Genomic DNA, 15,240 nt, shown 5'->3' with positions numbered 1-15,240 from the left:
ACAGGTACAAAAAATATATTCAAAAATGTGATCAGTATGCTAATGTCACCATGCAGCTCAGATTTGACCCACCAAATCTTCCAGTTGTCTGTTACGATGTCTTGTCTCACCCCATGTCCCTTATTGAATGTTTAGCCTATCTGAACCCTCATCCCGATACCCTTAAAACTGGTCACTGGGAAAATAACAAAATCTGTAACTAATCCGATTCTAAAGCCCTGTCTTTTCAGTCCTATACATCTCTGGAGAAGTACAGAAAGCTAAACTTAAAAAAAAGAAAATGTTTTAGGTTTGTTTTTATTTATAACTAAGTCTTGGTCATGCTCCAGCTCAATGATGTCATCGAATGTGACACTTTTGAGATAAGGCTTTTCAAGGTGCTTTTAATGTTACCTCTGCTCACTAAAATTGCTCGAAATGAACAGACAGCGAAGAATGTGTTGGTTGAAATAAAATGAAAAATATTATAAAACATTAAGAGTGGACTTTTTACTGTGCACCCAAGGCCATTAGTCATCTTAGAGCAGAGATTAAAATGGCCCATTTATTGTACACAATTATTTTTTTCCCCAAGTAGTACACTTACTTGGGATTAAGTCTAATTAACCTTAATTTGACTTCTTGAGACAGAAGTGGCTGTTATTTCAGAAAAGAAAAAGGGAAAAAATGTTTTTTGATGTCTTGACTAGGCTTTGAAATTGCTTTGAAGATCTTAGGACTGTCCTCTTTTTGTATATTAATTAATCATATATGCATTTCCTGCCATAGCATAAAAAATATAATATTTCTGTGTTTTAGTGTCATTTCAATTCCAGTTTTAAATGTTTTTAGTTTGATATAAATTCAATGTTGTGTTTATAAGGTGTAGTTTCATATTTAAACTGATAAAGATGTGACAATCATTTAAATATGGTTGCTGAAGCATTTCCTTGTTAACTTGTCTTCTGATAGTGAGAAAAATTCAGTTTCAGCAGAGTGCTTGCAAATTGCAATACTTTCTGGCTAATCGTTCAGCTTTGTAGAAAAGAAAAGATAATTATAGATCATTTTAGATTAATTAATTAATTAATTAACTTAATTAAGGAAGAGAACAGACATCCTTTCATAACAAAATAAAATCGTTTTAGATACAATCAGATAATTCAGCCTCTTTGGTACTATGTATATTTAAAATTTATAGTTAATTGTTTAATTTTAGGTATTAAATTAAAGATGAAATTGAATAACATTGAAATATCAAAATAGCCTACAATATAGTATGTTGAAGTAAATTCTCTTTTATTTTCATACCTACTGTTCAATCATAATCATTAAAGGAGAAGAAGAAGGAGAAAATATAGTCCAAGTGCAAGTGTCTTTGCTTTTCATTTAAACAATCAGAATGCAGTCTGTTCATTGGTGGGATACAAGAAATGTGTCATGCTCATCTGTACTGTTTAGATAAAGATATATGCCATTAAGCCATTAAGTCAAACCAATAGCAGTAACAAGGCAACAGACTGTTAGTCACATACAGGGTAATATTTCATAATATAAACACACTTGTTTATCAAAAAACTAATAGATTTCCCCACTTACTCACCTTTTCCACACAGCAAACCAAAAGCACAGGTCCTAAATTGGATAAGGAACCCTAGTAAATGTGTTTATTGATGTTAGAATAATAATTAGCTATACAAAATTTAATATATGTATTTGTTCTTGATTAAGAGAGTGACTCTATATATGTAATATTTCTATCAATGGGGATGATAGCTCCCACATTTTCTGGAGAAAAGAATGAGACACCAACTATGAAAAGGTAATATTACAACCCTTATCAAACATCTGGGGAATGTATGCCTGTTGAGTAATATGCTGAATGTGGAAACCACACATTAAACCTTACATTATGTCCAAGATAATGCATTTAATTTACCACATGGATGTACTGAATTAGGTATTTCACTACATAACACAATATTATACACATAACCTGAAAAAAAAACGCAAACATCATTGCACTGCTTGTCTTGTAACAGATTTCATTATAGTTATGTAATAAGTTGAAAACTCTTTGCATACTGTGCCAGCTTGTAATGAATGGATTTGATTTTAATTACTTTATTTTGCTCAAATAAGCTTTCCTGGACCTTTTCCTTCAGTCTTTGTTATCCTTGTTTTGGACAGGAAGCTTTCTTGTCCTACAGGAATCATCAATCTTTATTAAAATAAATTGTGGTTTTGCCGATCAAGGTTCTTGTCAATGTGTGAATCAAGATCTGAGCATTTTATTCCCTCAGATTCGATATTTGGAGGGTATCCATAGAGAGCCAAGAGATGAAACTCATCACAGAAGGATTGAGCAGACTTTGACGCCTGTTTTATGCCAATAATGTGGATAATATTCTGCAAACTAGACAGTAATCTCTTATATCTTCTGCTGAGTGAGAGATTTACAGCACTTACATGACAAAGAAAACATGGAATTTGCTTGTGTAGATGTAATGTTTTTGTCTCCCCCTGTTACACAAAGATAATGGGAATCACACAATCATGATGTATTGAATTACCTGCAGTGACTGTCATGGCTTGTGTTGTGAAACTCACTTTTACACTGCTTATGTGATTTCTGTCAACAGCAAATCCCTTTCAGATATTGAGTGTTTCCAAAACTCAGGGGGCATCAGCAAAACGTTTGCTTGATAGCTGTGACAGAACAAAGTATAGATCCCACACTAAAGAGAAATGTTCACATGGGGTTGTTTTATTCTTTGGTGCAACTCTAGTTAGCCCTTTATTTTTGAGTGTCATATCTGAAAAGGTCACTGTGAAAAATAGGAGAAGAGTTCAAATGTAATGGCTATTGTAGGCAAGAGGGTTCCACAAAGGTTGAATCTGTTTCTTTGAAGACGCAGTCCTGTATCATGACTGCCAGCTAACAACCTGGCCTTGAGATGACCCCTGAAACGTCCCCATGCATCTTAATGAGGCCTTGCGACAGCATCAAATTTTGAAATATTGTTCATTGTTACAGCTTTGAAATGTCATTTCAAATTTGCCTTGATACATCCAGGATGAATTAAAAAGTCCAGGAAAGAGCAACAGGCTCGGCTGGGTCATATTTTAAACCAGTTCTAAGCCAGCCTGTCTCAGCTCTAATTAAATTTAAGGCGGAGAGACTTGGAGATGCTGGAATTGAAATTAAAGCTGACATCCCTATCCTTGATTCTAAATCAACTTGCAAAACTGAACAACAAAAACAGCAACAACAACAACAACAACCAAGAGAAAAGCCTTGATTTTGTGCCTTTGTTTCAGATACCCTTCTGTTCTCCCCAGTGTAATGCTCTGGGGGTGGCATTTTTCAAATGGGAACCTTAAAAAAGTTTTTCATTATAAACAAATCATAGCTTCAATCATGATTTGTGGTGCATATTTGCATTTTCATTCCTGTGAACGGACAGCAATTGGCTTTCCTCCAAGTGGCATTTTGATGCATTTTCATATTTGTCAATACCGTTGGCCTCCATTTATGCTTTAAAAGGCATCGAGGTTGAGAGTGTATTTTGTAAGTTTGGTCACGTCTGGGGCTTCAAGGACAATGTGTAATGATCTGTAGCTGAGGATCATATATTTATAGGTATTTTTGGAATTTGTGTTTACTGTGATTTTTAAATTGTTTTATTTTATTTGTTATGCATAAGTGTATATTTTCTAGTATTTATAAAGTATTTTGAGTATTTTGTGCATATTCATTTATATGGAATACCCTATAAGCATACAAACTTATAATATTTTCAAAGTTACAAGAGTAGAACAAATATGTATTTATCCTGCTATGAATGACACCATTGTAAAAAAAATAAAAGTAAAATAAAAGGTAATTGGTTCTCTTGAGCTCTTGCAGTTAATACATTAACTACTTTGGTTTATAAAGAAGTTGTCTTCATGTAACAACATACGTCAACTACGTAATACATAGTAATAGTAATACAACAACTACTGTGTTGTTACAATGTATTAAACAACAGTATTATACAATGTAAATAGGTTTATTTTCTAATCAATACAAAATACAGATTACTTGACTTACTGCTTGATTTTATTTCAAAGTGTTCTAATATTTATAAACACAAAGCAGTTAACAGCAGTTTACTGATCATTAACATAAGTATTAATATTAGAAGGTACACACAAAACCAAGACAATCTTGCCAACTATATCAATTTGATATTCTGCTCTCATCTTAAACCAACCGATTGTTATAATTTAAACTCAAGGAAGTATAAGGATATGTTGTTAATAATCAATGTGACATATCTTATTTAACTGATATGCTACCTCTTCTTCAGTTCTTCAGTGAAGTAGGAAATATGTTAATATGAATTAGCATGCTCAGTTAAATATATCAGGCTTTATCTGCATAAAGCAGGAATCCTGAAAACGTGCTGTCATCTTCACTGCTGCTATATGCTCCATTCCAGTCTCGCAGGGTCTCCAGCCACACTTGGTCACCTAGGGATAGCTTTAACAGGATCAAATTAGACGCCTGGTCGATGTCTTGGCCATACAGGGAATCCCTAGTTCTTAGCTTTCTTACCCCATTGACAACCAGAGACAATCGGAGGGGTCTGTTTCTCACAGTCACGTGGTAGGTGAAAACATAAACCCCAGCTATGCTACAGTTGAATTTGCTAATGTTTAGATCATAATGGTTCTCCCCATTGTAGAACAACTTATCGAACTTGACAGGGAAGCCAGGAGTGGGGAATGATTTGCTGGGGGACAAGCCTACACTGAAGGCTGACTGTTTCAACACCACGCTGTCACCCCTACCGCCTTTAAACCCCCTCGGGCCACGGTCGCCTTTCATGCCCGCTGGCCCCCTGTCACCTTTGGGGCCATTGATGCCCCTTGGGCCAGAAGGACCAGGGGGACCTCTAATTCCTGGATCTCCTTTATCTCCTGGGGTGCCCGTATCTCCTTTTTCTCCATCCAACCCACTGGCCCCATTGGCACCATCCATGCCCGTATCTCCCTTATCTCCCTTCATGCCTGTCAAACCATTTTCCCCTGTGTCCCCTTTATCTCCTTTTTCTCCCACTGCTCCACACTCCCCTTTGTCTCCAGGATCCCCCTTCTGCCCCTTCTCCCCCTCTGGCCCTGGTAACCCCTCGAGACCCACCGATCCTGGATCCCCTTTCTCTCCCTTGGTGCCATTCTCACATAGCTCCCCTTTCTCCCCTCTGTCACCTTTGAACCCCGGAAAACCAACATTTCCCTTGTCTCCTTTTGACCCCATATCGCCTGCAAGAAACAGAAACAGAAATAAGGGGTCAAGTTAAGGGTGTGAACAAAGAAGGCTTGAAACAGTGAAACCATGCCCCTTTGAGGTTCTTGTCAAAATTAAAGGGCATTGATTTATGAGTGGGAAAAGCTGTTTTACAATCAAATCTAATTTGGTATTTCAGCTGATTCTTGTTACATGCATTGTAATTGTTATTGGCTGAATGAAAGCTGTTAATCACATACAAGGTCTAGCTTTTTGATATTTTGAATCCATATCCCACCCCTAAACATAATGGCATAATCAATAAGTAATAAACAAAACATTATGCTTAATCTTATTTACTCCTTGTTTAGGTGATATTAAATAACCTTCAGGTGAAACTCTGGAAAAATGACATACCTTTCTCTCCTTGTTTCCCCGGAATCCCTGGAAACCCATTAATGCCATTTTCTCCCTGATCACCTTTGTCACCTAATCAAATATAATGAGAAATAATTATTGTTTTTTGAGGCTTAATGGATTTGTGAGGGATTACTGAATATGTATCACTGATTTCATTTGTTTTAGACATGACACTCAGAGGTGGACAGAGGCATCACAGAGCTGTCTTCAATGCAGCTGATCCCAAATAAGAGCCTCTGCTGTTGGGTCTGAGCCCCTCCCAGTGTGTATTTAGTCTTTTTTTTCCCACTATCACTACTCAAAACTATTTCTTCAATGCTGAGTAAGCAAAAATAGAAGAATAATACCAGCACTGACAATAAACATTACACCAATGATCAAGCCATTCCAATGGGGCCACAGTTATGGGATGGCTTTGCGTCTGTAGTAAACAAACCATTCCCGTGCATTATCCTGGATATGAACACAATTTCAGCCCCTGGCAACCACTGTCCCTATAGACATTATCGGATTCATTTCAAGCTTTTTTTTTTCGTTTTTTATATATTTTTGAAATTGAGCTTGTGCTTCTTTCCTACTTGGTAGTATATTTGAATCCACTTACAATAACTTTTGTTGCTACTGTTGGTGGTGGTGTTGGTGTTGCATTTTCTCTCTGTGATTGTGATTTTACACTATGACTTATTACCTGTTACTGAAAAACTGTGTTTCTTAAGGGCAAACTAAAGCCATTTATTTTACATTGTGAAGGCTCTGGGTGGAGTTAAATACTTGGTTGCTTAATTGCTCATTTATTAAACAATGTCCTCTATAGAAAAGACTATTAAAATGTACATAATGTACATGTAATGGGATTCTGAATTTACAGACGTCAAGCAGATACTTCTAGGTGTTGATTCTATATAGGAATATGACATTGTATTGGTCTACTATCACACAGAGTCTTAAAGAGTAGTGAGTGCTCTGATTGATGTTAAGTATTTAGGATTTAGGCAAAGACGTTATCAATTGAGTACACTGACATCACTAGCTGCTCTTGTTTATTCTGCAGTGTTTATTTGAATGTTTTTATGGTTCCCTTTTGATGGTTTTGTATGAGGATATGTTCTCATTTATTCTTTCTAACTGTTGGCGATAGCAGGTCATAACCATTTCACAGATCTGGTGTATCTGCAATTATAATATCTCCCTACTGAAATAAGCAACTTGTTTCCAAAAAAGTCCCAGTTTGCAATGTATAAGGGCCTGTGAACAGACTCCCCCTTTGGAGATCTCTAACGTTGTCAAATGGAAATGAAACTGACTAGATACAATTATATGTATTTTTTATTGTATTCTCCCCTAAGCAATATCTATAAGGATTCTGAATTTCTGTAAATTGCACAAGATACGTCAGTGCAGAGTTTGCATTTGTTGTATTAGTAGTGGACTGTGAGTTCGTTAGTGTTTTTTTGTTGTTGTTGTATAATAACTAATATTTTCCCTACCTTAACACATCTTGAGGTTAGTATTAAAATAATGAAATTGATAATGACTGGTAACAAGCTAATGGTTGTGTTGTTTGTTAATTGTTTAAGAAAATGTAATTGTACTTTTGTTGACACATGATTTAGTTATTAACAATACTAATTCCAAAAATATGTGGCAATCATTTTCAAAATCGCATTAATAAGACTGTATAGTATAGTATAGTATTCCATATTTAAGATCCAGTACTAAATAAACACATCAATGATATATTTATTGTTGTAACCCAATATCTAGTTTACAACAGATGCAACAGACTCATGAATCAAGGATGATATCTGATACTGTAAGAGGGAACTGGACTGTAAAAAAACAAAAGCCCTGTCAAATCCTCTAATCTGACAGCACAAATCCCCTTCTGGAAAAATACAGTGCTCAAAAATGTTTCAAAGACTTCAGAAAGAATTGTTAAAAAGGACGAAAGCCAGGGAGACATAAAAAATAAAGAAATCACCACAAAACTGATTTCGAAAAGAAACAGTTGGAAAATTGACTCACCTCTCTCTCCTCTAGCTCCTTTAATCCCTGCTATCCCCGCCAGCCCAGGCAGTCCTCTTACGCCCGCCTCTCCCTTTTCCCCCCGAGGTCCTTAAACCACAAGACATCACCACTTAGCACACAGGAGCATTCACCTCTTTCCAAATAATTAACTTCAATATTGGAACAACGTATAACTTTGGAGATGTTAAAAGGTCGTATTCATGATGGTTTCTGTGGTAGTTCGTGCTTTAAATATATTTGTGTACAATTTACTGTTTTAAAGAAGCTCCAACTACACTTTAGAACATTTGCTTCCCTGTGAACTATATAGGAAAAGTAGACATAAAAACGTGTTAATATTCAACAGTAGCCACCTCGACTGATCTTTAGGCCACAATGTATACATCCAAGCCCAAGCAGTAGCAATGGAAAAGATGCTTTATTTGTTTGTGGATTATTCAAATACTATTAGTTCATGGATCAATCTGCTTGTTCTCTGTTAAAGTACACAAAGTACACAAAGTTTTGTATTACAAATAAAATAAATGTTGTTCTTTTTATTGTTCAGGAAAATACATCAACACTGGTTATCTTTTAAGATCTTAAAGACTAACATATACTGTTACACAAAGGGATTATTTTTTTAAAGGAGAACAGATTCTAAAGAAATTGCAATTTAAAATATCACAGGGGTGAATAGATTCTGAGATGTTTTAGCAGTGCATGATGAATTCAGAATATGAGAATATGAGTAGGCCTATATCTTTCATAAAACAAGCCTCTATAAAGCTTCAAACCTTAAGCAAGTAGTTAATCAACCCAAATACTACAAAAGTAATACACAAAACCATGTTGACATAAAGTAATGAACAGCACTATATTATGCCATTTCTTTTGGTTTATTTTAAGGTTCTTAAAGTCCATTTTTCATTGTGTTATGCAGAGATATGTTAAATGAGTGTTTGCCATAGGAAAACATCTTTCTCTTTCTTTGCAGTCAAAGTTTGGAAGGACAAATGTGAGGCGACAATTGAATGCATTTTCTCACCCGTCTAACTTTACATATGCCTGCCTTGGGGGTTTCATTAAAACTGAAAACTCAAAAACATCCTTAATATTTGCAATTTTTCATCATGGACAGGTTTTAATGTTATTAAAAATGTGTCGGTTTTTCACCAGACATCCTTTCAGGTTTTTCCATTGTGACTTTACCAATTATTCTTTCTCAATGAAGTGTCACTGTGTAATACATTCTAAGTAGTTCATGAATATTATGATTATCCCTCATGAAATCATCATGAAATTGACATTCATGAACTAATTTCAGCTTCAAGCAATGTCAGATTCTGTAAATATCTTTTTTTTTCTTTTTACATATATAAAAAATGTGTAACTTTTCAACTAACACTGGTACACTGCCCTACCATAGAGAGATCCTTTTAATTTAATTGTAAACACTCCTGAGCATTTAAAAAAAAGTAATAGAGTTTGATACATATCTGATGCTTATCTTCCATAAATCTGTACAGATTCTAGTACAAATAATTATTTAATATAAATATGTTCTCTTTTGTTGTTGAAATTGTCCTCAAATATCATGTTGTCCTTAAACTTGTTTTTAAACTTTCCTAAACAACTGTCTAATTTGCATGTTTAATTGCTTTAAACACACATCAGCATAAATCATCAAATTATGCCTGATTATGTATTCATGTATAATTCACAGTCCCCATAACTCGGTTCTCTTTAGTCAGTTCAGTATATTAGTGTCGGGTAAACTGGGCAGTCTCAGGCATATACAGGTGGAAAGCGTACCTGGCAGTCCTCGCTCCCCCTTCTGTCCCTTTGGCCCTTGCTCTGGGGGACAGCATTCACAGAAATTGAAGAAGCACTCGTTGTAATCAAGGGTGAAGTTTTCATGCTCGCCACTGGGAGGTGGAGTGGTGATGGTCTTGAACGCTGGGAAAAGGTTGTGAGGAAAGGTGGTGCTGTCCGTGGAAAGTGAGGAGGCCGTATCAGTGCCATCCGTGTTCTCGTCCGTGACTGCACTGGAGAAGATGGTGGTGGTCTGATGGACTTCGGGAAGAGGCTTCTTGGTGTACAAGTACTTTGGAAACTGAGTCGTCTTCGCTGCAATGTGCACCACAATGACAACAGCTACGAGAAAGGCCGATGGAAAAGAGAATGTCCCCATTTCAGTTACTGCTGTGAAAGAAAACAAAAAGTAAAATATTATAGTGAGTTGTTCATCATAAATAAACTTGTGTTAGTACAATTGAAAGGTAACAGACAGATATACAACTTTTTGTAATATTACATAGATTAGGAATATATACTAGTAGCAAACAGAATAAGAGAACCAGGCATTAGGTATATATTGTCACCTTTGCAGCCTCCTCTGCTAATTAAGTTGGATAAAGATCTGCAAAATTGTATACACATTTATAAAGTTTGCTTGGGAAATACTTTGGGCTTGATTTATCACAATCTTCCAAGCAAAGTGGCCCCTCAATCTGCATTTCACTGAAACTGTATAATACTTAATGGAAGGTTAACATGGAGATTGGGGGGGAAGGGGGGGCACACGGGAGTCAAAAGCAATGTATTTTAAATGTGCTGGAGCTGCTAAAACAAACACAAAGTGCAAACACAACAAATATTCTGCTGAACAAACAGAGATAAAAAAAATAATTTACATATATATTTCAAAATAAAATGTAATCTGACTGAATACTGGATATCATCAAATTAATTTTACTCTCCAAGAATGCAACTCCATAGGTTTGATGAAAATTTCTAATGGAAAAATATTACCTAAGCAGTTAGTGTTTTAAGAGTCAGATGATGCCTTAAATTCAAATAACCACATAAGATGCACTGTGTTTCACCGACTGGGTTCCTTTCCTTTGGCTGAGTGCATGACAAAGTGATTAAAGTATTACAATATTTTGTTTTCACTTGTTTTTTCCTATTCCAGTCTAAAACTCTTTTGGGTTTGATTAATACCTGAATTGTATTGCTACCCTTACCATCTGTCAGACACAGGTTACAGACATGAGCTCACTTGTACCATAATTTGCCAGTTAAGCCTTCAGTAATTTAATCGAAAAATACAATTCCCTCAGACCTAAACACTTAATTCACATTGAACGTTTACTTTTTATTAAAAACAAATATAAATGTTCCTTTGTACTTCTAAGGAGTTAATGCAATTTACACTTACCTTGTTAACGATCTCTTTATCATTAATCCCATCCCCTAATGGCACTTTGCACAAACTAGAAACATCTACATTCACACTACGATTTATTTTTTTAATTTAGGTTTTTTTTTTTTTTTTTTTTGCTTTAATTCTTTACATTTTAGCCAATGAGAGGGTATAACAGTTTTGGATTAACAGGATTGGTGAATTGTTCCAGATAGCACAAATGGCTTGAAACTTGAGGAAATGCAAATGTTTGTAGACAGCTAGGACTTCATTGAACTGACCATTTCTGTAGTGTGCTTGTTTTCTTCGCCTTTGTGACATCAGATATGCCACTCTCATGTACTCGTTCAATACAACAGTTGGCCGCAAGACTAGTAACGCTGGTCACTTGATATTGTAAGAATTCTTCTACCGTATATCAAGGGGATTAAACTAAATTAAAGGAAATTTCCAACTGGAAACCTGTGAGATTTAATGGACACTTTGTACTTACCTGTAACTCACTGGTTATATAGTACTTTGTACATGTCACTCAGAAAACAGAAGAGTCACAAAAAGCACAGATACTGATCGATGTTAGAAAGAGACCCTATATCCTGAAACCATGGAACAAAATAGGAAGAGACATGGTATATTAACTCCGGTTCACCAGTTTACCAAAGCAATTGTAACTTTACAGTTACCTAATTATAGGCTTTCAGTAAAGTAAAATGTAAGATACACTGTTTAAAATATTACCCTTGCTTGATTATTCTCTACAATCTGTTTAATATAAGCATTTCATAATCAAAAATAAATCCCCACATTTTAGATGTACTTACTTGAATTTAAAACCAAGGATATGAAATTGCCTCAAACACTTAAAAATGGGATAGAAATGTATAAGAGACATTTGTTAACCACATTAAACAACTCTTTATCAGCATCTTTTGGCCAAGTGCTTTTGAGATAGCATTCACAGTGAAACAGCAAAATATAAACTATAAATTAAACATGCATTTTTAAAGATGTCATGGAATATTTTAAATGAATATAGCTGATGCTGGGGTTTAAATTTAGCTGTGTATACAGATTTGTTGTAATGGATTAAAGTCAGATGAATTTATTAAAAATGGTATGCTTTTCTAAGGCAGTCATCAACTTAGTGAAACAAGTTAGTTCCACCTTATTCAAAATAATGGTTAAAAATATATATTTATTCATTACATCTACCAGTATCTTTTTAGCCTGCAACCATAATCTATAGATCTCGTTTCAAACACAGAAGAGGAGCAAGATATGACGAACCAGATTGTTTACTCCTCTGCACTTTGCACGATGCACACACCAGCATTATAATTCAAGATATTACAACAACACCCCATAAATAAAATATATTTTGTGTCTGAATTATGCAAAGGGTATTCACATTTGAAACAGAATGTCCATGTCTACTGCACAGAAACTGTCTATTCTACAGAGCACTAGTATTATTTCCAGAGGGTTCAAAATAAATCAATATTTGTTATTACAGTATTTTGTTTTAGAAAAAAAATATGAAATTTAGTTGGTTATGCACTTATACTTATGTTAAATTAAGATTGGAAAAAAAATTGTAAAAAGGTATTGAAGACTGAAGTTAAATACAGTGATACATTATGCAAAATTGTATTAAGGCTGACATACAGATTTACATTTTTCAATATTCCCCGAAAGATTTCCTGAAAAGTCTTGCTGATATATTTGAAGGTTAGTTAATTTAGCAGTTCTACCTTGACCATTTTTGGGACTAATTCTCCTTTTGAAGTCAGTGAATTTGTGAAAAATAAATACTAACAATTGAAAATATTGCACACCATCAGACCTATTCTAACAACATAAAGGAAACTCACATAAAGACAAAAAATAAAAACTCTCAACCAATGCACCTGGATAAAACTGTGTTTGCCAATTTCTAGTGGTGTTTATTCTCAGGTTTTACAGCACTATTAAGCCAAAACAGTAAACACACACCTTGCAAAGCCTTGTGTTTACCAATAAAAGGCGTCTTAGAATTTCAGACTTTTTCTTCCAGTCAGGTGCTTTTTGAAGTTCTAGAATACATTAGGATAACAACAGTATTATATTAGGCGTTTTGGTGTTGATCCAGCAATGCTAGGCCTGAGAGAGCTGAGAAAATCAAGGCACTGTTCTCTGTCTATGCATAAATAATACTCCTGCTCTCCCTTACGCATTTGAATGTGAGTGTTCATGACAATATCACCTTCAAAATACTCAAATATCTTCATTGAATTCAGCGGCATGACTGTCGCAGACCAATATTCGACTTTCCATCTATTTGATGTGTCACTTCTTCCTGGTGTGTCAATATTTACAAACTATAATAAACCATTTTTAAATGATTAGTGTTTTGCATTTTTGCACTTCATACAAATATGCAGGTTTATCTACAATAGACTTTCAATTGACATTTTCAGTGTGAAATATAAATAATTCAATTCAAATGTAGTATATAGATGTTATCTAAATGAAAAGTTGTATTGAAATTCTGCAGTTAGATCTGCATCGAGCAATACATTGCTAGATGAGGTAAAGAGTGAAAACTATGCTGCACAATAACAAGTAAACAGAACAATGTTATCAAAAAGCACAAGACATGCTGTAAATGTCAAATATCCAACTACAGGGTATGAGGAATCCAGGAAGAACAGAGAGAGAAGTCTTTGTCTTGCACAAAGACACTTGCAATCCCCATTCGATACTTCAAGACCATCTCATTATTTTCATTTAAATTACGAAGAGAAAGAAAAACAGAAATTGTATCCATGAGCTTTATTTCATTAAAACCTAAATGGCATTTTCAAAGTTCAAAGGAGATGAAGATTTAATTCTTTCTTGTGACAAAAGGAGAATGTCAAAGTTTAAAAAAGAAAAAAAAAATACTGCAATCTGTTTTTCTTTAAAGGCCAAAGGCTTCAAACTCTCAGATTCTCACACATTATCAGTCCCAAAACTCCATTTTGGCCTAGGGTTTCTCCCCAACTTCACTGTTTTGTTTCTATGTGCCACAATGAGCCAGTCCGAACAATAAGGCCTGTATATGTAATGACAGCAAAGATAACTACTAAGTATAGGTCACAAGGAGCTGGACATTTAAAACAGAAACTAGTCAAAACATTTACAGAACTGTAAAACAAACACAAAAATACACAATTTTATGAAACTCATAGTCCAATTATGATTTAAGTGTGGTTGAGAATAACAAAAAGCAAAACACAGATAACTAGTAAGCGTATTACATTACTTCACACCAGAATTTAAGAATCATCAAAAATCATACAAAATCTACCGACGTCAAATCCAGCAAGTAAAAAAAAATTAATCATATGAATAATAACTATAATAATAACTATATCTGATCATTCACCACTTTATTTTATTTATTCTCCCTCTTTAGATATCTGTACTGCTCATCTTTTTCTGCTAATATCTTGGGGGAGGATGAATTTAATAATTAACAAAATATATCACTGTGAGTCTGATAACTATTGTCCAGTACTTGCTGCATTATTATATCTGATAAGCAATAATATTATCATTCATTATAATTTTTCATTTGTCTGATGTATTTATATGTAAGGCAAACTGAAATACAGAACATAATTGATGTACAAACTTAAGTGGAGTTTTTCAAATGCTAAGCAGTGTAAACGATACAAAGTGTAAAGTGAAAAGAGCATTAATGCAACCATTTATACACTGAAGAAGGATGCCCGTAAATAATAGCACATATATCATGCTATGTTCCTTAATTCCAACCATTTTATTATTAGTTATAGTTCCTCTGTTGATCATAACACCCATGATGACAATCACCTTTATCAAACACACCCAGTAATTTGAATAAGAGTTACCTGTTACATGAATCTCCGTTATCTCCCTTTGGTCCTGTTTGTTCTTCAGATCGTTGTATGTGGTTGAAGCACTAAGCGTTTAATGAATCTTTCATTGGTGAAGTGATAAATATGATGCAGTGCCATTAAGAGTTTTCTATTAGTTGATTAATATATATATATATGAAATTTTAACCATCAGCTCAGAAAGAAAAAATGTAATTCAAAGCCAAAATACGAAGTTTGCTTTCAATTTCATTCTAGTCTTCTTCTCAATCAAATACTGAGAAGTGTACTCACATTTAATCATTGCACATAGAACATCACATTTTGAATCTTCATCTTATCAGTAACTATTAGCATTCAAACTGAATAACCAAATTAACAAGACTTGCTACATAAATAGCACTAAAGGATTTTATTTTTTTCTGAAGACATCTTAATACATTATTACTAAACTCATGCAAATAATTAATTTA

At 34.5% G+C, this 15,240-nt stretch overlaps 1 protein-coding gene across 1 annotated transcript; it reads right to left on the bottom strand.

Moving 5' to 3' along the window:
• Window positions 1-4,066: 4,066 nt before the first annotated feature.
• otol1b (otolin 1b) lies at window positions 4,067-9,882 on the bottom strand. The gene is made up of 4 exons (XM_066710424.1): window positions 9,497-9,882; window positions 7,700-7,789; window positions 5,672-5,743; window positions 4,067-5,289 (listed from the first exon to the last, which is right to left on the bottom strand). The coding sequence occupies exons 1-4, from the start codon at window positions 9,873-9,875 to the stop codon at window positions 4,391-4,393; spliced, it is 1,440 nt and encodes a 479-aa protein (XP_066566521.1). The 5' UTR covers window positions 9,876-9,882; the 3' UTR covers window positions 4,067-4,390.
• Between the last annotated feature and the right edge of the window lie 5,358 nt (window positions 9,883-15,240).

Source organism: Amia ocellicauda, chromosome 7 (assembly GCF_036373705.1).
Source record: "Amia ocellicauda isolate fAmiCal2 chromosome 7, fAmiCal2.hap1, whole genome shotgun sequence".
Taxonomy (NCBI): Eukaryota; Metazoa; Chordata; class Actinopteri; order Amiiformes; family Amiidae; genus Amia; species Amia ocellicauda.
This window is presented reverse-complemented; position numbering and strand designations above follow the sequence as displayed.

Coding starts and splice junctions, on each gene's coding strand:
- otol1b (XM_066710424.1), bottom strand. CDS start 9,875: ATGGGGACATTCTCTTTTCCATCGGCCTTTCTCGTAGCTGTTGTCATT. Junction 7,790..9,496: donor GGGGGAGCGAGGACTGCCAG/GTACGCTTTCCA, acceptor TTGTGGTTTAAG/GACCTCGGGGGGAAAAGGGA. Junction 5,290..5,671: donor GGGGAAACAAGGAGAGAAAG/GTATGTCATTTT, acceptor TGTTTCTTGCAG/GCGATATGGGGTCAAAAGGA.